Source organism: Eublepharis macularius, chromosome 18 (genome assembly GCF_028583425.1).
Source record: "Eublepharis macularius isolate TG4126 chromosome 18, MPM_Emac_v1.0, whole genome shotgun sequence".
Classification (NCBI taxonomy): domain Eukaryota; kingdom Metazoa; phylum Chordata; class Lepidosauria; order Squamata; family Eublepharidae; genus Eublepharis; species Eublepharis macularius.
This window is the reverse complement of record NC_072807.1, coordinates 1,721,818-1,744,734: the sequence shown is the minus strand read 5'-3', so window position 1 is coordinate 1,744,734 and position 22,917 is coordinate 1,721,818. Positions and strand designations below refer to the sequence as shown.

The 22,917-nt window shown below is 50.8% G+C and overlaps 2 protein-coding genes and 1 non-coding gene across 3 annotated transcripts in view; 1 reads left to right on the top strand and 2 right to left on the bottom strand.

Moving 5' to 3' along the window:
- The window catches only part of NCAPD2 (non-SMC condensin I complex subunit D2), a 35,454-nt gene extending 20,774 nt beyond the window's left edge, over nucleotides 1-14,680 (bottom strand). Inside the window, exons 1-9 of the mRNA XM_055002914.1 lie at nucleotides 14,536-14,680; nucleotides 13,328-13,403; nucleotides 12,424-12,482; nucleotides 11,780-11,961; nucleotides 10,934-11,067; nucleotides 10,516-10,643; nucleotides 10,274-10,397; nucleotides 10,038-10,185; nucleotides 6,997-7,194 (exon numbers count right to left, since the gene is read on the bottom strand). Coding sequence (XP_054858889.1) covers nucleotides 6,997-7,194; nucleotides 10,038-10,185; nucleotides 10,274-10,397; nucleotides 10,516-10,643; nucleotides 10,934-11,067; nucleotides 11,780-11,961; nucleotides 12,424-12,482; nucleotides 13,328-13,403; nucleotides 14,536-14,680 — 1,194 coding nt within the window. The remainder of the gene's footprint in view (nucleotides 1-6,996; nucleotides 7,195-10,037; nucleotides 10,186-10,273; nucleotides 10,398-10,515; nucleotides 10,644-10,933; nucleotides 11,068-11,779; nucleotides 11,962-12,423; nucleotides 12,483-13,327; nucleotides 13,404-14,535) is intronic.
- LOC129345879 (small nucleolar RNA U85) lies at nucleotides 12,051-12,370 on the bottom strand. The gene has a single exon (XR_008598639.1). It is a non-coding gene; the product is annotated as a small nucleolar RNA U85 (small nucleolar RNA).
- A 568-nt stretch (nucleotides 14,681-15,248) lies between the features above and the next one.
- On the top strand, nucleotides 15,249-19,839 carry MRPL51 (mitochondrial ribosomal protein L51). Its single transcript, XM_055002881.1, has 3 exons — nucleotides 15,249-15,429; nucleotides 16,770-16,877; nucleotides 19,478-19,839. Exons 1-3 carry the CDS (start codon nucleotides 15,339-15,341, stop codon nucleotides 19,672-19,674), a joined length of 396 nt encoding a protein of 131 aa, XP_054858856.1. The 5' UTR covers nucleotides 15,249-15,338; the 3' UTR covers nucleotides 19,675-19,839.
- Nucleotides 19,840-22,917: the final 3,078 nt, after the last annotated feature.

The following is a 22,917-nucleotide window of genomic DNA, read 5'->3' as shown; positions in this document are numbered from 1 at the left end:
AAAATGTGACGTAAGCTTTTCAGGTAGAGGATCCTTCCCATTATTTCTTGAACTCCAAATTCCTGGAGGCAGAACAGCTGGGGATAAACAGGGTTTCTCACCTGTAACTGTTGATCGTCGAGTCTCTTCTGTGCAGACACACATTGGGACTGCGCAGGCGCAGGCCAGCCGCGGAAAAGATTTTTCTAGCTCTAAGAGATGTGAGGGGGACGTTCGGATCCACCGCGCATGCGCGCCGGTGTTCCCGCCAATTTTGAATGCATATATATCCGAACGTCCCCGGCATTCCCTCAGTTCACCTGAGCCGCCGGAGAAACAATGGAAGAAACCAAGCACTCACAGCGGGGCAGGCGGGAGGGAATGTGTGTCTGCACAGAAGAGACTCGACGATCAACAGTTACAGGTGAGAAACCCTGTTTATCGTCTTCGTCCTTCTGTGCAGCCCCACATTGGGAGAGTAACTAGCATCTCACCAATGGGGGCGGGTGTGAGTGTCTACTTGAACAAGGACTGCAGGACAGCTGTGCCCACAGCCGAGTCACGTCGTGCATGCACATCCACAGAATAGTGCTTGATGAAAGTGTCTGCAGTGGACCATGTCGCAGCTTGGCAGACGTCCTGGAGCGGCACTCCTCGCAGGAAGGCAGCAGAAGCAGCTTGCGCTCGAGTGGAATGAGCGGTAACCAACAAGGGACACTGGACTCCAGCATGCTGATAGCAAAGTTTAATCGTAGACACAATCCAGCGAGAGATGGACTGGGCAGAAGCAGGTGAGCCCTTGCGAGGGCCAGAGTAACACACAAACAGGGCAGGAGACTTCCTGAAACATTTGGTGCGGTGCAAATAAAACAATAAAGCACGCTTTACATCCAATGTGTGTAGTGCTCGTTCCCCTGGGGACGAAGGTGTTGGAAAAAAGGAAGGGAGGAACACCTTTTGCTGTAGGTGAAACCTTGAGACTACCTTGGGCAGAAACTCCATGCTAGTGTGGAGCATGACAGTACCAGGGAAAAACTGCAGGAAGGGAGGGTCACACCGCAGGGCAGACAGCTCCCCAACACGCCTAGAGGACGTGATTGCTACCAGGAAAGCCACCTTCTGAGTGAGCAAAGGTAGGGGACAAGAAGATAGAGGCTCAAAGGGCTGGAGCATCAGCCGGGAGAGAACCAGGGAGAGACTCCATTGCGGAATGGGATGGGCCCTAGGAGGGAAGGTCTTGAACAGGCCCTTCAGGAACTGCTTGGAAAGCCAGTGAGTAAAAACTGTCTTCCCATCAATCTGCTCATGGAAGGCAGAGATTGCAGCCATGTGGACCTTAACACTGGAAAACGCAAGGCCCTGGGAGCAGAGTTCCAGGAGGTAGTCCAGGATGACAGGAAGCGGGCAACTAAAGGGAGAAACCCCCTTCAGGGCCAACCACCGGGAAAAACGTGACCACTTCCTCTGATAGGACAACCTGGTGGACGGTTTCCGGGCATTCAAGATCACCCCAAGCACTCCAGAAGAGAGGCTCACTCCCGGGTGCCCAGAAGCCAGGCAGTCAGATTCAGTACAGCCACATCGTGATGCCACACCCCGTCCCTGGTTAAGAGGTCCGGGGCGTGAGGCAGGGGGAGGCATCGCCCCTGGGACAGGGAAAGTAAAAGGGGGAACCAATCCTGGCGAGGCCACCGAGGGGCAACGAGGATACAGTGGGTTCGGAAGGCCCTGACCCTGGAAAGAACCTTGTACAGGAGCGGGAAGGGCGGAAAGGCATAAAAGAGCCCTGGGGACCAAGGTATTTGGAAGGCATCTCCTAGGGAGTGGCGGCCAATGCCGGCCCGGGAGCAGAACAGCGGGGCCTGTTTGTTGCGGGCAGTGGCGAAGAGGTCGACCAACGGCGTGCCCCATGTGCGGAAAACCTGGTCGAGGTAAACCCTGTTTAGGGACCACTCGTGCTGAGGCAAAAGCACCCTGCTCAGCGCATCCGCCGAGGTGTTGAGATCCCCGGCAATGTGCACGGCTCTGGGAAGGACGTTGTTGACCATGGCCCAATTCCATAGAGTCGTTGCCTCCTTGCAGAGCTTGAGCGAGACCGTCCCTCCCTGCTTGTTGAGGTAGTAGCAGGCCGTGGTATTGTCCGACAGGACCTGAACCCTCCTGTTCCGAATGGCATCTGCAAAAGAAGCGAGGGAGTAACGGATCGCCCTAAGCTCAAGAAGGTTGATATGCATGGATGCCTCAGATGGGGACCAGATGCCCTGAGCCGAAAGCTGTCCACAGCGCCCCCCCCATCCCAAGTTGGAGGCATCGGTATAAACCGTGACCTCAGCTAGGAAGGGGCCGAAAGGACAACCTTCAGACAGGTTCCCAGGGACAGTCCACCAGGCCAGAGAGCGCAGCACCACCCTGGGGATGGAAAACCTCTGGTGCTGACCCATGGTGAGGGGGTTGTACCTCCGGACAAACCAGTTTTGCAGAGGCCTCATACGCAGGCGCGCAAAGAAAACCACCCCTGTGGTGGAGGCCATAAGGCCCAACAGAGTCTGAACCAAAAGGGCAGTCTGATACCGGCAATGCATAAAATGCCGGGCCAAAGCGGAAAGCCTGGCCAACCGGTCTGGGGGCAGGTAGGCTCTACCCAGCAGGGAATTGAAATGGACCCCAATAAACCTAATGGCCATGCCTGGGGTCAGGATAGACTTATCCCCATTAACCACCAAGCCCAGCCTAGCCAGCACGGACAAAGTGAGGGCAATATGGGCCTGGAGAGAGTCAGGCGAAGGTCCCACCAGGAGCCAGTCATCCAGGTACGGGTAGATAAAGCAACCCTGGGACCGCAGGTATGCCACTACGGTGGCCATGCACTTTGTGAACACTCTGGGTGCAGAGGCTAGCCCGAAGGGCAACACTGTATATTCATACACAGAATTCCCATACACAAACCGCAGGTATTTCCTGTGGCCCTCAAATATAGAAATGTGGAAGTAGGCATCCTTCAGGTCTAGAATGGCCAGCCAGACGCCCACTTCCAGGAGTTCCATGACTCGCGCCAGGGTCAGCATGCGAAACTTCTCAGCCTTCAAATAACCATTGAGGCCTCGAAGGTCTAAGATAGGCCGGGAACCTCCACCCTTCTTATCCACAAGGAAGTATCTGGAATAAAATCCCCATGGGGAAGTAGAGACATTGACCACCCGGACAGCACCCTTGGTAACCAACTCCATAACATTATTGTGTAACACAACATCACAACATGGAGAACAACGGGGAGGGAGAGAGAGAGGGGGTGCATCCGTAAACATTAACTTGTAACCATGGGCCACAATGGACAGGACCCAAGCGTCAGAAGTAACACGTTGCCAACAGGGCAAAAAAGGTCGAAGCCTGTCCAGAAACTGGGCAGCAGAGGAAGCACCCTCGGAGGCCAACGGGGGAGCGTTCAGGCGCAGTCAGAAGACCGAGGGCTTCTGCGCCGAGGTCGAAGGCTTGGGTGAAGAGGGCTGTTGCCTGCCCTTGGACCGGCCGGAGCGCCTGGAAGGGTGACGCTGCTGGGCAGAGTAGGATCGGTGACCGTAGGACTGGCCCGAGAAGAAGCGCCCTTGACGCTGCTGGTAAGGCTGGTAAGGGGTCTGGTAGGATCGGAACCGACCATAGCGATACCTCGGACCCGACGACTGGGCTGAGGGGGCGACCCCGAGGGACTTGGCCGTCTGCTGATTCTTCTTCATCAGGGAGAGGGACTCATCCGTCTTCTCCGAGAAGAGCTGGGGCCCCTCGAACGGGAAGTCCTCCACCTTCGCCTTCTTCTCTGGAGGCAGGGCCGTGGACCGAAGCCAGGCGTGCCGACGCAGGACCACCGAAGTTGCCATCGCTCGCGCTGCAGAGTCGGCGGCGTCCTTGCCAACTGTCATTTGCTGTTTTGACAGCTTCACGGCCTCGGCTTGGAGGGCCTTAACCAGGTGGCGGCGATCCTCCGGGAGGTCGGAGAGGTAAGAGGACAGCCTCTTCCACAGGAATAGATTATAGGATCCCATTATGGCCTGGAAGTTGGCAATACGGAATCCCAGAGACGCGGATGAGTAGAGTTTCCTGCCCACGCCATCCAGCTTTCTGCCTTCTCGGTCCGCCGGGGCCGACGAGGAACCGGAACGGAACCGAGCCTGACCCTCCTCAGCCACGATCGACGAGGGTTTCGGGTGATTGAAGAGGTACGGGCAATCATCTTGCTTTAAACGGTAGTACCGTTCCACCTTCTTTGCCGTCGCGGACAGGGACGCCGGCGTCTGCCAGAGCGCGAGAGCGTTATCAACAAAATCCTCCACAGGGGGAAACGCCACCGACGCGGGGGACCCGGAATACAGCGCCTCCAGCAGCTTACTCTTGGGCTTGGAGGTCGTGGAGGAGACGTCTATCTCCAGCGCGGCGGCCATCCGCACCATTTGCTCGGAGAATAGCCTGTAATCGTCATTCGGGGACGATGAGCGGGGCCCACCCACGGTGTCATCCGGGGAAGGATCCGAGGCCGCGTCTGAAGAGCACTCCGACGGTGACGCCAGACCTTCATCATCCTCGGAATCCGAAAACTCCGGCGAGGTTTGCGTCGGAACCGAAGACCGGTGAGCGGTCGGGGCCGACGGATAAGTTGCAGGAACCGGCGGTCGCAGAGGCAAGCCCGGAGGTGGAGGAGCGGGTGCTGGGAGCCCGACTGGCTGAGCCGGAACGGAGACCATCGGAACCGACGGATGTTGCAGGAAGGGCAGCGACTGCTGGAACCACGCCACAAAATCCTGCCAGGAGGTCATGTTCCCAACCCCCGCGACCGGCTGGCAAGGGGGCAGAGGAGCAGGCACCGGGGCAGGCCAGCGAAGAGGCATCGGAACCGACGAGGTAGACGGCAGTGGAACGGAGGCCTCTGAAGGCGCCGGGGCGGACGGCAGGGAGCGCTCAAAAGATTGGAACGGTTCCGGGAAAGGCGGAAACGGCATAAATTCCTCGGGAACCGACGGAGACTCACCACATCGTCGGGTATCAGGACTGGTTCGGCCGGAGAACCAGGCAGCACAGTCGGAGCTGGGGACAATGCACGGCCCTTGGCCCTCGACTTCGCCTTGGCCTTCTTGGACGGGGGCTCCGAAACAGCCTCCGGAACCGAAGGCTTGGAGGAGGACTTCGGCTTGGGCGCGGAACGCTTCTTGGCCTTCCGGCTCGAAGGACGATCCCCGGAACCGGAATCAGGTCGGGCCTCCGGAACGGGTTGCCCCGTCGGTTCCGAGGGGAGCGGCTCTGGCGACTTACGAGACGGCGCCGGTGACGGAGCGGCGGAGCGCGGCCTATCTCCCGAAGAGCCCGATGGCTTGGGGGGGAGAAGGTTGGCATCCCACAAGAAGGCACGGAGCCTGGCCTTCCGATCACTCCTTGCCTTCGGAGTGAAGGACATACAAATGGAGCAGCGCTCGACAACATGCCCCTCGCCCAGGCAGATGAGGCAGAGCTCATGGCCGTCCGAATGGGTCATCTTAGTGCCGCATTTATGACACTTTTTAAACAAAGATGTCTGCGACATAATGAACGGTATCTCCCGACAGATGACAAGGGGAAAATACCGACCAGCAGAAGAAACGATCCAAAACTCCGAAGAGACGCTGGAAACGAACGCTAGACAATAAGAACCTTTTCGACGGCGGCGAAAAAGGAACTGAGGGAATGCCGGGGACGTTCGGATATATATGCATTCAAAATTGGCGGGAACACCGGCGCGCATGCGCGGTGGATCCGAACGTCCCCCTCACATCTCTTAGAGCTAGAAAAATCTTTTCCGCGGCTGGCCTGCGCCTGCGCAGTCCCAATGTGGGGCTGCACAGAAGGACGAAGACGATCCAGCTGTTCTCACAGGCATGCCAGATAAACAAACTTCAGGCCTACACTGCAAGCAAGTCAGAGAGTCTGCCTCTAGTTGCGTTCATATATCTACTAAATCAAATGTTCAGTGGCCATGCCAAGGAGAGCCATGCCCCCAATAACGCCAACAAAGAGCCCTTCAGCGCACACATGCACGTCCATATTCCGGCAGGCTGGCACCTGAGGTGGGTGAGAGGGACAGTGATATCCTGACAGGACCTACAGCAGATCAACAGATGGGGAGACCACTTAAAACTGAAGCCAACCCCTTGCAACAGGCAGGACCTTCCGTTATGCAGACTCAGGCCACATCAACGTCAACATTCACGAACAAGCACAGAACTTTTTTTAAAGAGGCAAGGAGGACCAAGACATCGTGACGCTGGAAATTCAGCCAGCTACAGCAGTTCCAACTGCTTCCTGCTTCAGATACAGATGAATGTTAGTCTTCTGCTAAGGAGAGCCTTATTTACTTGAAATGCTTCTATCCTGCCTTGGACTCAAGTCTTTTTGTTTATTGTCCTTTAATTTTTTTGCACAAAACAAAAGCAGGAACTGAAAGACCCCGAATGAGCCACATTAATCTTGCAGTGTTGATACAGATCTTTGGTGATACAATCTAAGCTCCTTCGTGTCCTGGAGCTTTCATGTTTGTGGGGCTGCCCCCACAAGACACACGGTAAGGTCAGGGATTATCAGCACTTCCTCCACACATTTGCTCCAACTTTTTCAGCAGTGGTCTCTGTGCCACAGAATGGGCTTTCCAGGGACTCGAGGAAAACCCTAACCCTAACTTACAAAGATTTTGGAGAGTCTGGAAAGCTGAGCTTTCCCAACATGCTTATGATAACTCATAAGAACAGAGACCACGGCCTGCTTTTTCATCAGTACCTGCATGATTTGGAATTTTATGTGTTTTAGATTCGACACAACCCACTTTAAGACTCATCAGTCAGGAGAAAGGTGCGGATACGAATGCTATAAATGATATCTAAATGCTCAAGTTCAAGGGTGAGAGAACTATTCTAACCATAGCAGCCCTGTCTTTCAATGAAGGCACCGAAGGCTGCAGCCTCCAAAGAGCACACTCCCTTCCCCAAACTTCCTCAGACTCACTTTCTGCTGCACAATTCGAGTGAAGAGCTGCAACACGCGACTGCGCACAAACCCATGGATGTCACACGTGTGTGCCTGCAGGGTGTCCAGGAACTGATCCCGCGTCCTGCGGGCGGCATCCTCCAGCTGCTCCCCATTCAGCACCTGCAGCAACATCTCCGCCATAGTGGACAAGATGGCATTGCGCATCACGTAGCTCTGGAGGAAGGAGGAAGAAACTATGGGAAAATGGAAGGAGGCAGCTCAAGCCATGCAAACTGAAGACAGCAAGAGCCTCAGGAGAAGGTGTGTATACCCCCTAGGAAGCTCACAACATGAAGTTTTTGAATTGCATCATCCATGCTGCAACTATGGGACAGACGCCCACCACAACAGCAGCAGCATTAACTCTGGGCCAGACTGAACCCAACACATTAGTTATGTCCTGCCAAATACTGCAGGGAGAAAAGCAAGCCAAATGCAGTCTCCTGGCAGAATACTGAGTTCTGGATGAGTCATAATGGAAAGGCAAAGAGAATTAGCAAGGGCCCCCTCCCCCTTACAAGATTGGTTGAATGACTGAGTGAGCATTTCAGAGCTGGTACTGGCAAGCCCAAGAAGGCCGCCTGTAGCACAGGCACATGACCACCCCCTTTCAATCTTCAGCCAAGTTACGTGGAAGAGAATTCCAGAAACAACTGTTCTCATATCTAAGTATGCCCAAGTAGTACTGAAACCGGAGAAGCCCTAGCTTTTACTCATTCAGACAGATGGCCTGCACAGCAAGTTTCGTTTTAAGCTGTGCAGAAAGTGAAGCAAGAGCACCAGCTCTTCAGCAGCACCAAGACAGTTTACTTCATTTATACCCTGTGTGGCGGAACGGGCGCTGGCTCTCAGTCCGGGCAACTGAGCTGCCGTCCATGGCCTGTTATCCCCGCTATCTGCCTCCCACCGTCCCTGGTGGGCGTGGCTCACACTCTCCATCGCTGCCACCACTCACTGATTTGTACACCGCCTGACTGAGGGGCAGTGACACCCCTCTGGCTGAATTTCCCTACTGGGAAGTGAATTCCCCAATCTTTGGGTGGGCCCTGGAGAATTGGCAACCCACCAAGGTCTGGCCTGATCCGTTTCTCCTGGGCTCCCTCTCTTCCTGTAGCGTGCCGAGTGGGGGAGCTTACGTAGTCAGAGCACCACAAGGTCCTTTATATTCAAGCACTACATACAAAGCAGGTAAAGGCACCACACATAGGGGTCGACCCCCCTGTTCAGAGCTCACAGGGCAGAAAATCAAACTGAGGAGAACCGCCGTCTGCCTTCCCTACCCCGCTGTTCCCTACTCTGCCTTAAGGGGGGGGGGCGTGTCTCAGGGAAGAAGGTTCCCCCCTTCCTTTCCTCTCTGCTGCCTCCCTCCCAGGCCCTCCACGTTTAGGGCCTAGGCCAACCGGGTTTCCCCCAGCAGCAGGAGCCTCTCCTCCTTCAACCAAGAAGGCGACTAACTTTTCCCTCAGGATCGGCTGAGTCTCTCTACTCAGGCTCCACCCCTTATTTTTCCCGCCCTTTCTTGGCCCCGGGGCAGCTGGGAGTTGTAGTCCAGGAAGAAGGGCGTCCCACACCAAGACTCCTGCAGGCCTCTCCCCGGCCCCACAGCCCACCAGACCCTATGGGGAACATTTCCTCTCCCTTTAAAGACAGATTAACAGCAGGAGGAAAATGAGGATCTGTGGGGTTTGGTCTCGGAACTACTGGCGACACCCGCGAGGACAACTAAAGAAGAGGTCAAAAGCGCCATTTTGGAGGTCCGTCGGGCTTCTTCAAAATATGCAATAAAGCGACAGCTGCCTCGCGAGATCATCATTGACTTTTCACTTAAAAAGATTCGGGACACTATCCTATATAACTCATACAATGCGGATTTGGACTTTATGGGTAATAAAGTCAAGATTTTGAAGGACGTTCCATTTCTAGTCCGGAAAAGACGTTTTAAGTACAAAAAGTTCGTAGCTCTTCTGAGGGACCGCGGAATAAAGTATAAATGGTTACTTCCGGAAGGAATATGGTTTGGACATAAAGATCAAGCCTATAAGATATTATCAGAAGATCAACTAAGGGATTTTGAGGAGAAAAACCCGGAATTCCAGTGCACCAAGCAGGAAGAAAGGGAGAAGTCTGAGGGGGGGGGGGGGGAAGAAACGAGTTGCGGCTGCTCAGAGAGAATTGCGTCCGGGACCCAGAAGGGGGAGGAAAGTTTAATTAGAATTTGGAATGTGTATTCTGTATGATTAACCACTCCATCATAATCTTATTGAGCTTTTTTTTTCATTATGGCAGTATGAAGGGAAAACATTGAAGTGTAGTGTTGATTGTAGGTTATCCTCCCTTTTTTTTCCTATTCTCCCCGCCCCTTTCCCTTTTCTCCATCTTTTCCCGTCCCTTGTGATAGTCTTGTGTAGTGTTTTGTATACTGAAAAATAAAAAATTTAAAAAAAAAGACAGATTAACAGCAACTGGCACTCATCTCACCCCTGGAAACCATTTCGTTACACCCTGCCTTTCTCCCCAGTGGGGGTCCCAAAGGAGCTTACACTGTTCCGTCCTCTATTTTAGCCACACAAGCCTAGAAGGTAGGTCAGGCTGAGAACATGAGACTGGCCTAAGGTCACCCAGTAAGCTTACTTGACAGAGTGGAGATTCCAACCAGGATTGCCCAGCTCTTGCGTCTCCAACACTCTAATCACTACACGACCCTGCTCCCTCTCTCAAGAACACTCATTAGTGGGCGGGGGGAGGAGGTGAGAAAAAGGGAGTGCAAGCCTTTCTCCATTTGCCAAGGCATACAGACAGGAGGCAAAATCCATGCCGAGGAAGAGAGGCCACAAGCACAAACAGAAATCCTGTGGAGCAAATAAACTACATATTTGGGCGGGGGGGGGCAGGGATGAGAACACGGGGAACTGATTCAGAGACAAATTCTCACCTGCACCCAAAATTTCAGGCCTGATGCTAATTAAGCAACTCAGATTAGACAGACATTTCATGAGGCTCTCCTCCAAGGGCAATACCTCTCCATCCAGATGATGCAATAAGACACTCATGTTGGCTAGTACGATGGCTGGCATTTGTTCTGCCAGCTCCACAAGGAAAGTGGCGTAGCCCTTCGCTCCTGAAGTGTCCCGGGCCAGCTCCTGAGGGCACTTCTGTCCAATTTCCCTGAAGAAGGAACAAAAGAGTCACTGGCTGAAGCGATGCCAGATGGGTCAGGGTGGGCGCAAGAAGAAGAGGAGGAGGAGAGCCTTACCTCAGCAGCTCTCCCACAATGCTCCTCATGCCATACTCCTTGATCCACACATTCACAGCCTCCACAAACACTGGAGCCACATGTTCAAAGTGCTGAAGTAACTGTGTGACCTTCAGAGTGGCGCCTGTTCGGGGGCGGGGGCAAAGACAGCCATGGTGAGCAAAGGCCTGCTTCTGGAAAGAAGACAGCTCAGTTGTGGCGGGCCAGAGCTTATGCACAGAGGGGTTTCCAAGAAGACTTACTGAGCATGTGGTTATATCGCTGTAGGGCCACTCCTAGGAGATGAATCACTGCCTCTCGGGTGGGCCGATGCTTCTGGTTGCCAGAGCTAGGGTTTTCCAGCATACGGTAACAGCACCCAGTCATTAAGCTGAGAGGGGGAACAGAAATTGACAACAGCAGTGGCTCACACTCAGTAGAGCGATGCAGGGACTCTGTTTCAAAACCTACAGGAGTCCAAAGCTCAAGTATTGCTAGCTGGACAGCTCATTCAACCGATCCCAAGCCCCCACATCATCTTAAGTTTCTCTTGATGCAGTTATTCCCTCCTTCTTACAAAAGGACAGATTTGCATTAATGTCCTCCAAAGCACAAAAGCCAGCCTTTCGAGGGCCTTGCCCCAATACAGCTCCTCATTCAATTCCCCTCCCGGATCCACACCTGACAAACTCTTCCTCCACTACTGAGCCAGTCCACAGGCGGTGGAGGTCCAGCTGCAGCAACTGGGTGAGCAGCTGTAGGACTGGCTGCCTCTCCTCCTCCCAGAGGAAGCCAGCGGCCTGGCCCTTCTTGTTCTGGAAAGCAAAGATTAAGACAGCAGCGCTGAGCATGGATGTACACTGAAGTAGGAGATGAATGCAACATACATTGCATTCATCTCATTGCATTCATTCTTAGGACGACTGCACAGTGGTTCTGAGCAGAGGTCCCAACTTTTGTGAGCCTGGGTGGACCTCTGGAATTCTGGCACAGGATGGTGGGCATGAGAAGGCAAAGCCAACCACAAAATGGCTACCATGGAAGGCTACGAGCAAGGGAAAAGAGGGGTGATTTTTTAAGATGTACCTGGGAAAGAGGAGGAAGTGAAGGACTAAAACTAACATTACGGGGGCAACTGCTGACGATACAAACAAAGCTTAGTACAAGAGATTTCCCCCAATAACTGGGGGACCCAGAAGGAATGCTATGGTGTGACAACGAAGGAAAGGCAAACTGGCCAATCAGAGAACACACAGGCAGCGAAATCAGGTCTACAGCACCACCGCCCATAAGCAGGAGTCCTTGTGTGTTCCCTGCAGAACTCAGTCTGCAACTTGCATTACTCACAGTGTAGGGCATTGAAGTCAAATGAGTGTAAAAGGGCATAAGCCTGCTTAGGACAGTACTGCCAGTTTTCTTATACAGCCCTCAAGAACAAAATCAACCTGAGCTTGGGATATCCAAGAATGCCTTCAGGGACAGAGGCCCTCTCAAGTTCAGCAAAGGTTACAGATTTCTGCCTTCTACCTTCTTCTTGGAATCCAGCCCCACAAGGCTGCTCTTGTCAGACTCCGTTTCAAAAGCCTCCACGAGCTGTGTGAGCACGTAACAGTTCATCTTGAGAGCATTGAGATGAACAGCACGGAGTGAAGGCACCAGGTCAGCATTATCCAAGATGGCTGTCAGGGTACTGGAGTGACTGAACACCACTGGAGAAGAGAAGCAGGCAAGATACCATTAGTTGGCTTCTTCTTGGTGCTTTTGGGGAGAGGGGGGCGTTTGAAGGCAAACACAGCGCTGCTTTCAGATTACCAAAGACTTGTGCTCATGATGCCCCAAACACTTAACTCTGGCAGCACATAGCAACCTGTTACCTGGACACACTGGGCTTGCCTTGTACCCGTATCCCTGTCCCACTAAGTTGCTGACTTTGCAAAGAAGTGGATAGCTCTTCTGGAGAGGAGGCTGCAAGGAATGGGAGATCCTGTAGGTCTGCCCTTACAGCGAACTTGCACTGCTCTGCATTGCCCACCAAGATTACAGACCTGTATATAGGGAACAAGTTGCTAGAGCAGCCCTCTGGTAGGGGTCACATTTGCCTTGATATCATCATGAAGCAGCCACAAAAGAGGAAAAACAATCACTCTTGTGCTCTCAAGGAATTCACTCACCTTTCAGCATCAGTTCCAGGGCATCCTCCTTCACAGCAGCTTCAACACAGTTGAAATGACTGCAGGAAAGATAAAGATACATGAGACAGGAGAGAACCAACCCAGCAGTTAGGAGTTGCCCAGTTTTTAAACCCTGTGCCTGGATGTGTTCAGGACACACATCCTTCCACTTAGGACTGCTTTGGACACATCTTCCCGTGTCAGGAGAAGTGCTTCTGAAGGATAACAAGTACTACTTTACTACAAGTACCTGACCTGGGAGAAACTGAACCCGTGACAAAACATGAAAACTATTCAGCATAAAGCAGCCATCGAATTTTATTATCTGGAAAGCCGGAAAACAGTTAATGTTATTGAGCCTATTGTACTGCAGTTGCTTGACTGATTATATGCAAGTTGACTTATATATTATTTTTACCTAGGGCTCGTGTTTTTTTTTTTTCATGAGCCACCTCAAGTAATCTTTGGGGAAGAAAGTACAGGATAAAAATTTCCACAAAAGTGAAACATTAGCACTTGAAACACGCTGAAGAGGAAGGTTCGAGTCCAGTAGCACCTTAAAGACCAACAAGATTTTTTGAATCTTGCTATTCTACTGCAGAACAATATGGCTACCCATCTGAAACCCTCTGAAGGGGTAAAGCTGTTGGGCTTACAGTGGCTACGTAATACACACCAAGCCCTTCTGCCATTGTAAAGAGAAAGCAACTTTGCAGTACTGCTTGATCTCAGCATTCAGTCATTTTAAGATGTCCCTTGGATGTGTTTTTCTACTTTTCTATGTCCTCTGCAAGGCCTTCCACCAGTAACAGAAAAAGCCAGGGGTCTTTGCCCAGGTAACCACAACCCCTCACATCAATAATCTCTCATCATATTAGTAGTGCAATTAAGTACATAAACTCACTGCAGGATGCTGTACAAGGTATCAAAATGCTGTAGGATGGCAAGAGCTCCTTGGGTGTGGAATCCAGCACGGAATTCTGCCAGGAGAGAGAAGAGATTGTTCATAATGCCAAAAAACTAACAAAAGACCAATTCAACCTATAGATTAAAAAGTTATTATATTAATACCAAGTAGATCTACTCAAAACATAAGACAGGACAGAAAGCAGCAATGTCAAATCAGTTAACAATGAACTAACCTATATTTGTTTTTAAAACTTGATATTTGATAAACCAGTTTGGTGTAGTGGTTAAGAGTGGTGGGACTCTAAAATGGAGAGATGAGTTCGATTCCCCACTCCTCCTCTTGAAGCTGACTGGGTTACCTTGGGTCAGTCACAGCTTCTCAGAGCTCTCTCAGCCCCACCCACTTCACAAGGTGATTGTTGTGGGGATAACAACACACTTTGTAAACTGCTCTGAGTGCGCATTAAGCTGTCCTGAAGACTGGTATATAAACTGGTTGTTATTATTGCTATAATTATACAGCATTGCCCAGCAACAAGCTGTATTTCAGGGACATTTCGTACGTTCTGCAGTGACAAACCCAAGTTCGCTATCAAGCCTGCTCTCTCAGCACACCCTCTCCTTCCAGGCCTCATGACAAAGGTTTCCAACAGACCAGAAAAAATCAACCTGCCCCTTTTAATAAAGGTCTAACAATATATTACTGACCAGAAAGTTTTATTTACTGCCCTGCTAGGAAAAATCCCACCTGTCCATTTCTTCACATTAAGCCTCAGGATGTTTGATTAGTCAAAATGTTTGCAATCCTACCCAACTCCAAAGGGGCCCCAACCACAAACCAGTGCCTTACAAAGCTGGCAAAGGATCACGTACGCACAGCACTTTCAGCACACTGAAAGCACATTCAAGCACTGCCATGTCGCATTACTATGGCGAAGTGGGACCTCTTTATTCAGAGGCAAGCAGCGGGCACCGCAGACACACGGAGGCCGGGAGTTGCTTCCACGCCCTCTTCATGGTACTCCCCAAAGGCACGGGCAGGCCGTTGCTGGAGGGAAAATTAGACCTTCAGTTTACGGTCCAACAAGGCAACTTTCTGTGCTCGCCCCAGCCCCTGCTCGCCCCCTCCTCCTTGGTGCTCTGACTCCGCTTGCGCCCAGAGGTTCTTCGTCTTCGCAACAAGCCGCCCCCCCCCACGCCCACCTGCCAGCTGCGCCCGGAGCTCCCGGACAGGCGACACGTCCTGCACGGCGTACTGCGAGGGCTCGTGGCTGCGCAGCAAGTCAGCGGCCGAGAGAGGCAAGTGGAACTCCCAGGCGGGGCCGCCAGCCGGGGACAGCGCAGCCATGGCCGCCGGAAGCGGAGTGAAGCTCGAACATCCCGCGCCACCAGCCCACAGCAGGCAGCAGCCTATCACAGCCCGGAACGCAGGGCGGGCCAATCGCGCTCCATCCGTCCCTCTTCGGGATTGGCCAGTCAGAGGAAGGCACCAGCCCGGCCCGTTGGCCTCTCTCTGCGGCGGGCGCCGTGAGGGAGAAAGAAGGCGGGGTGCCCATTTCGAATTTTGTCCGCTTATCCAATCAGGCTCCTCGTTTAGAGCGTATCGACCAATGACGGTTTAGGAGAAAATATTCTCTAACGGCCCAAATCAAAAGTTCCACAACAAACGGTGATGCTGAAAAAGCCGCACCGACGCCGCTTTTTAATTTTTTTTTAAAAAAAAATTCGGAGTGTTGATGGGAAGAATCGCGGTGTGTCGACAGCCGTCGGGACAGGAAAAGTCTTTTTCGGCACTTCCGGTCTTCAGTTGAACCGGTTTCCGCGCTTTATTCTCTCAATATGGCGCAGAGAGAGCTTTCAGCCATAAAGAAATCACGGCCTAGAGCGACGCTACTGTATAAAAATACGAAACTTTTAAGTGTGGTGTATTCTGGGAAAAGTCCAAGATGGCGGAAGCTGCTTCGTGAGCGCGTGCGTTCTGGAGCACGGGAAATATTACGGGCTCAATGGCGGCGCCCTGGCTGCTCCTGACGGCCGCTCGGGGCCTGGTGGGGCGGAGTTTCTTTTCTCTCCAGCCCTTTAGGCCGTCCACTTCGGGTGAGTGAGGACGCGGTAACCAGAGGAACACCGAAGGAATGACTAGGAGGCTGTCGCGTGGTGATGACGTCAGGACTTTCGCCTAACCCTGGTTCCTTCCTAGTCATCTGATTGGCTCATTTATTTACTTTTTATTTATGTCATGGTTTTGCCTTTCTCACCTAGATTTAAGGCAGATTACATAGTATGAGATTATGGCAATTTCCACGCATGTTGAATAATGCACTTTCAATGCACTTTAGCAATTCTTTGGAAGTGGATTTTTTGTTCCACACATGGAAAAACAGTTCCAAATGTTCACTAAAGAGTATTGAAAGTGGATTATCCAACCTGTGTGGAAGCAGCCTACATGTCTTTATCTTTCCAGCCTTGAATCTCTGTATATTTGTGAATGCAAGTTTTGCTCACTAGAGCTAGCATGGTGTAGATCTGGGAGACTCAGGTTCGAACTCTGACAGGGAAGTTTGCTGGACGCCCCCTCGCAGCCTGACCTAGTTCTCAGGGTGAAGATAAAATGGGGAGAGAGAACCAGCCTGTCTTGAAGGGAGGTATATGAATGGACTAAAGAAATCAGTAGACATGTTGTCTAAAGGAGACTGGCTGCTTGTTGTGCATAGAACTGCTAGCTCCAGGTTGGGAAGTTTTGGGGGAGTTTGAGTGACATTCGGGGAAAGCTAGGTTTGGGAAAGGGACCTCAATGGGGTATAGCTCTATTAAGTCCTCCAAACCAGCCATTTTCTCTAGGAGAACTGTTTGGATATCAGGGGATCTCCAAGCCCTACCTGTAGGCTGGCATCCCTAGTTGTACCCAGAACTGTGTTCAAATTATTACTCTGTCATGTGACTCTTTGAGTGACCTTGAGTCACTTCTATGTATAGGGAAAGCCATGTGTTTTATCCTGAGCTTCTTTGAGGAAGGGTGGGATAAAATTGTACAGATAATGATTTTCAAAGGATTTTTATTTCATGGTAACAAAGTATTACAGGTTTTGTTTTTCAGCCCAATTCTGTGTATGTTTACTAATTTTCAGTGGGCATTACTCTGGAGTAAACATGTATCGTCTTGCTGCCTCACCTGCATAAATCAGCATGGACAGTTCTATATGAATCAGCTTCGGTTTTGAGTGTAAAATAATTGATTTCCTCAAAATAGCACCTTGAATTCATGAACTTTGGATCCCTATATCCAAGTGTGAAGTTCTTGTTGACTGGACACTGATTCTCAGATAAGGGCTGTTGAAATATTAAGTTCCTGCCCTCTGAATGAATGAAGAAAGAACCTCAACTTTAGAGTTTTAAAATTAAATATTTGCTAATTCTCATTCCCCCCCCTTCTTCAGGAATCCCACACTTAATACGTGTGAAAGAACCTCCCAATCCCAAAACTGTTGATAGATGGACAGAAAAACGAGCTTTATTTGGGATCTATGACAACATTGGAATTTTGGGTAAGTATGAGAAAGATAAGGAATTTGAATGGATGAAAGAAATTATACCTGTTACAGTAAATGGGATTAGCGTTTGTGAGTGGGAACATTTTCATGGTTTCCATTAAAATAATACTATGGTGACATGTTATACTAAGGGTTAGGAATCCAGGATGCAGTTAATGACACTTTAATTGGTACTAACTAGATTTTATTTATTACATTTTTATCCTAACCTTCTTCTAGTGAGCTCAGGATGGGATACTCAGTTTTATTCTCATAACAGCCCTGTGAGATAGGATAGGCTGAGGGAAAATGATTGGCTCAGTGTCACCCAGCACCCTTCCATTGAAGAGAAGGTATTCAAATTTGGGTCTCCAAGATCCTAATCTGATATTTTAACCGCTACATTAGATGCAATGCCCTGACCTGGATAGCTCAGGTAAGACTGATCTCGGAAGCTAAGCAGGGTCGGCCGTGGTTAGTAATTGGATGGGAGCAGGGCTTTTTTTCTGGGGAAAGAGGTAAGGGAACTCTCACCCAGGGCAACTCCTGGGAGGAGGTGGTGTGTCCCTCACTACATGTGTGTGTGTGCACAGCGCCCACTCCCGGCACTGCACAATGACATCACTTCCTGGAAGTGACATCATCACGTAGGCCATGGCTGCCCCGGAAGTGCTCCTGTGCTCCATGGGGGGATCTGATTTGTCCCGGATAAGGCTAAATTGAGCCCATATCGGGCCTGAATTGGCCCAGAACAGGCCACTCTGCCCCAGGGGAGCACTCCCCCTCCTAGCAGTGGCTTGGTCTGGGCCATTTTACAACAACAACATTCAATTTATATACCGCCGTTCAGGATGACTTCATAACAAAGTATGTTATTATTATCCCCACAACAAAACACCCTGTAAGGTGGGTGGGACTGAGAGACATAGAAGCTGTGACTGATCCAAGGTCACCCAGCTGGCTTCAAGTGGAGGAGAGGGGAATCAAACCCGGTTCTCCAGATTAGTGTCCCGCGCTCTTAACCACTACACCAAACTGGCTCTCTGTTTGGCCCAAACTGGGCCCAAAATGGCCCAGATCAGCCTAGAACAGACTGTTGTTGCACAGGAGAGCACTCCCCCACCCGGCAGTGACCCGAACCTGGCCGTTTAGGGCCTGATCTGGGCCAATTTCGACCCACATTGGGTCAAAACAGGCCCAAAATGGCCTGGGTCAGCCTGGAAGGGGCTGCTGCCACAGAGGAGAGCACTCCCTCACTGGGAAGTGGCTGTTTCAGGACTGATCTTGGCCATTTTGGGCCTGAATTGAGCCTAGAATGGCTGAAAGCAGCCGAAAATGACCAGGATCAGGCCACTACCGGGTGTGGGGGGGTCTTCCCCTGCCTGTCAGGGGCTGATGCTAGCCGTTTGGGGCCTGATCCTGGCCATTTGGGGCCTGAAGTGGGCTCTGAATGGCCCAAACGGCTCAGATTTAGGGCCCAAAATAGCCAGGATCGGGGCCGAAATGGCCAGGTTTGGGCTGATGCCAGGCAGGGGGATAGTTCCCTCACCCAGCAGTGGCCCGTTCCAGCCCATTTTGACCCTTTTGGCCCCCAAATGGCCAAAACAGCCCCAAAATATCCTGGAACGGGCCGCTGCCAGGTGGGGGAACCCTCCACCACCTGGCACTGGCTTGATCCTGGCCGTTTTGGCCCCTATCCAGGCCGAAACAGCCAGGATCGGGCCCAAATTTGCTGAAACAGCCCAGATCTGTGTTGTTTCAGGCCCAAAATCGCCCAAATCAGGGCAGAAATGGCCTGGAACAGGCTGATGTGGGCGGGGGAACCCTCTCCTGCCTGGCACCAGCTCAATCCTAGCTGTTTCGGCCCCAAAATGGCCTGGAAAGGGCTGCTGCTTTGAAGGGGAACCATCCCCTGCCCAACAGTGGCCTGATCCAAGCCGTTTTGGGCCCAGTCCAGAAATGGGCCCCAAATGGCCCAAACAGGCCATTTTAAAAATACTCACTTGACACCAGTCATGGCGTTTTTTTATAGAGGTGCCAGAACGTCATTCTGGGTCATTCCGGCTGGAAAAAAGCCCTGGATGGGAGACCTCCAATGAAGACCAGGGTTGCAGAGGCAGGCAATGGCAAACTACCTCTATTAATCTCTTGCCAGAGGTCACTATCAGTCAGCTATGACTTAACAGCAGTCTTCCCCCGCCGCCGCTAGGTGTGATGGTCCTGAAGATGGGAAGGGTGGCCTGATGGGAATTTTCAGTGTGACCTGGAAGGGTAATTTTTATTTATATCCCCCTTCTTTCTCAATGTGGACCTAAAGTGGCTCTTCTATCCTCCATTTTACCCTCACAACAACAGCCCTGTGAGGTAGGTTAGGCTGCAACTGGGTGACTGGCCCAGGGTCATCCCGCCAGTTTCCATGGCAGCGTGAGGATTCAAACCTGGGCTTCCCAGATCCTGGTCCAACATTCTACCCACTTCTCCACACTGGGTTGAGAAGGAGTGGGAGGGATGAGGGTGAAGAAAACTTATGGTTGTTTACCATTTGTAGACCCTAGTGACAGTCATTGGACTGCAAGACTGACTTTTTATGGTATCTTCCCCCAATCCTTGCTTAGGAGACTTCGTGGCCCACCCCAAGGACCTGATTGTAGGCCCCCAATGGTTACGTGGCTGGCGTGGCAATGAGCTGCAAAGGTGCATCCGTAAGAAGAAAATGGTGGGTGACCGGATGTTTGTGGAGGACTACAAGAATCTGAACAAGAGGATAAAATTTTTATACAAGCGCTTCAACCGCACTGGGAAGCATCGCTAAGAATGCTACATGTGGAATGGCAGATTTGTGAATGTATTCCAATTATTTTATCCTGTTACTGTGTTGAGGGCATTGCCCCTTCTTTTTCTTCTTCTTGTTTCTGTGAATTTATCATATGAAATTTGATGTCTGAATTTACTAACATAATACATGTTTTCAAACTGGCTTGACTTCTTCTGCAGAACAGGGAGGATTGTGTGTCCCATCTGTTACGGCACCTTTGTGGGGGGTGCTGATGTTTCTGTTGCATCCTGAGTGCAAAGGCCACCCATTGGATGAAATCATGCCCAAGCCCCTCCTTTCGCTCCAATGCCTCCAGGTGCTGTGCTGCCCTGGCGTTGGAAAACGTCGGTTTCTTAAAGTGCCGTAATACAAACGACTGGGCTGTTTATGGGAGAACCGGCGACCTGGGCAACAGGGCCAGTATCCTGTACCTCTCCTCTGCCGTGAAACGCACTGGGTTGCCTTGGGCTAGCCTCAGCCTAATTTACCTGCTTCGCAGGGTTGATGGGTAGCGAAAAGAGTGAAAGGGGAAATTTAGTTCTTTGGTGGAAGAGCAGGACAAAAACATCTTGGGTAGCCAGTAGAAAGTCATTACCTTCTTTGAATTGGTTCAGTGTTGCTTTGGGAAATAAATGAAACACCTGCAGCTGCCTCTGGACACACAGACCACCCCGAGTCATACGCTGGAGTTTGTTCTGTTTTAAGTTGCCCTGCTTATGATGGTGCTCAAAGCAGCTTCTTAAGAATTGATAAGAAGTCTACCTTATGCAGGCCAACAGCAGACCTACATTTCAGAACTTCAGCCCAAACAGCCACAGTGGCGCTTCTCAAGTGCCCTCTGCTGAAGCTCACTTGTCAGGATTGGCTGGCGAAGGCCTGTAAAGCCAAAACATTTTTGTGTGTCTCCCACATACCATTTCATAGAACGATCACTACCTGTGAGGAAAGCAGCGCTCTTTTGAAGCCTGTCCCCGTTATGGAATCTCCAACAACAGCTTTGGTCTGCTATATTGAGGGGTATAAGATCTATACTATATTGATAGTATAACTGATAGATGTATATTATACTGATAGAATATTTGATAGCATAATTGATAGAAGTATACTATATTGATAGGATATTTGATATATATGATAGAATACCTGGAAAAAAAATTAGAATGTGCTTAGAGTAAGGGATTTATTAAGTGATAAGAAGGGCTAAGGGTCGGAAAGCTGTTGGAAGTCGATTGAGAGGGGGGAGGAAAAGGGTGGGGGACAGGGTTAATTAGATATTGAGGGAATGTATGTATTGAATTTGAAAAGTATACTCACCAATAATTTAAAAAAAAAAGAATCTCCAACAACAGCTCAGTGGAATTACTGAGCTTTGTGGCGGGGAGAGGGGTTTTGAGTCCTGAAGGACTTCAATGGACAAAAGCAGTAACTTGAAATAAGCATTGGAAAAAAATAGGTTGCCAATGCAGTTGTGAAATTGAGAACTTGTGACTGAGACACCCGTTGTCCGTTAGAAAGTTTGTTGCTGCATTTCATGCAAATTAGAAGTATCTGAATAGACGGCAAGGGCAGCTTCTGGCAGAGCGTATCCCAGTAGTTCAAGCTTGGAGATTGCTGAGGCACAGATCAGTATGACTGAATTGGCAGAACTGAGGGAGAATAGTTTCCCAATCAGATGTTACTGATAAGAAGGTGTTCTTAGCAACTACCAGATGCTCAAAGAGCAGGGCAGGTCCTAGAGTTCTTCCGTGTTTGTGAGAGTCGACCTGTCAGGTCAAGCAGATCCACAGCCTCCAGAACATCTACTTTCCTAACAGACGGAGCCGCCTCTTAATCTGGATTCAGTTTCAGCTTCTTCACTCTGTTACGGATCTGGCGGCTTAAAGAAAGACAGACCTGGGTGTAATGAGCATATTGATAACATCCAACTCTAAAGATTTGGTGGGATCTCATGCAAAAGTCTCAAGTGAATACTGAAGAACATGAGTGGAAGTACTGCCTTAAGACCAGTACATTCTCTGTACAATTGCTATAAACTTAGCCCAGTTGAAGTGGGTCTCTCTGGGTCGCCAACTGTTGTGGCTCTGTTTTTGAGCAGGGGTGGGCAGATGCAGGAGCAAGGCGGGTTGAGTGGCCCCTGTGGCTCTTCAGGCCTCTCAGAATGGGCCCCTCCATTCAGACTCTGCCAGCAGCCCCAAGAATACTTGCCAGCTTTCCTGTCGCTGCCCCCTGCAAACAGGCCAGCTGGCCCTCATGGTTGGGACTGCTCTCTAGGCTGCGTGGCCCCTGTACGCGTGGGCAGAATGATTTATTCCTGGCAGGAGGTTGTCTCGGGGAGGGGTCTGCTGGCGACTTTTCCAGTCACTTAAAGGACCAGTCTGTCCTGGTAGGAGAGCGCAGGATACTGTCTAATTCGTGCAGGTGCAAGCTACATTACATGCTAAGAGCTGGACGAAGAGCAGCCAAAATGATGATGTGGTTGGCATGCCTTCCTGAAGAGAGAGGGGCTTTTGAGTTGGGACAGGGGGAAGGTTGCTGAGAGCTGATATAAAAGGGGTGTGCAAAATTTCATATTGTATGGAGAAAATTATCCCTCTTTCATAATGCTAGAACTTGAGATCACCCTATGAAACTGAGATGCAGCAGATTCAAGCAAAACAAAATTCTGCTTCACGCAGCTGGTAGTTGACTTGTGGAACTTCCTGCCATGAGATGTTGTGTGACGACCAGGGAGTTGGACTGAATTGAAAGGAGGTTGGACAGGTGGATGAAGGAGAAGCCTGTTGCGGGCTATTAAGTATCCAAATCTGTGTTCAAAATGCCTCTGCTCAGCAGCTGGGGAGGAGTTGCCTGCAGCCTCTATTTGTGGGCTTCTCTGGGGCACTGGGCTGCCCCCCCCCCGGTTAGAGAGTGGCTGCTGGTCGGAACCCCCCCTGTCTACTCCTGCATTTTTATAGTCGGGGAAAGGGCCAGTTTGGTGTAGTAGATAAGAACGCGGGATCCTAATCTGGAGAGCCGGGTTTGATTCCCCACTCCTCCACTTGAAACCAGATGGGTGATCTTGAGTCAGTCACAGCTCTCCGGAGCTCTCTCAGCCCCACCCACCTCACAGGGGGATTGTTGTTGGGAGGATAATAATGACATATTTTGTAAACTGCTCTGAGTGGGTGTTAAGTTGTCCTGAAAGGCAGTATATAAATCGATTATTATTATTATTATTATTACTATTATTATTATTATTAT

Bases quoted from the DNA above. Each gene is read 5' to 3' on its own strand.
- MRPL51 (XM_055002881.1), top strand. From the start codon at position 15,339: ATGGCGGCGCCCTGGCTGCTCCTGACGGCCGCTCGGGGCCTGGTGGGG. The intron at 15,430-16,769 runs GTGAGTGAGGAC...CCCCTTCTTCAG, and splicing joins CTTTAGGCCGTCCACTTCGG to GAATCCCACACTTAATACGT. The intron at 16,878-19,477 runs GTAAGTATGAGA...ATCCTTGCTTAG, and splicing joins TGACAACATTGGAATTTTGG to GAGACTTCGTGGCCCACCCC.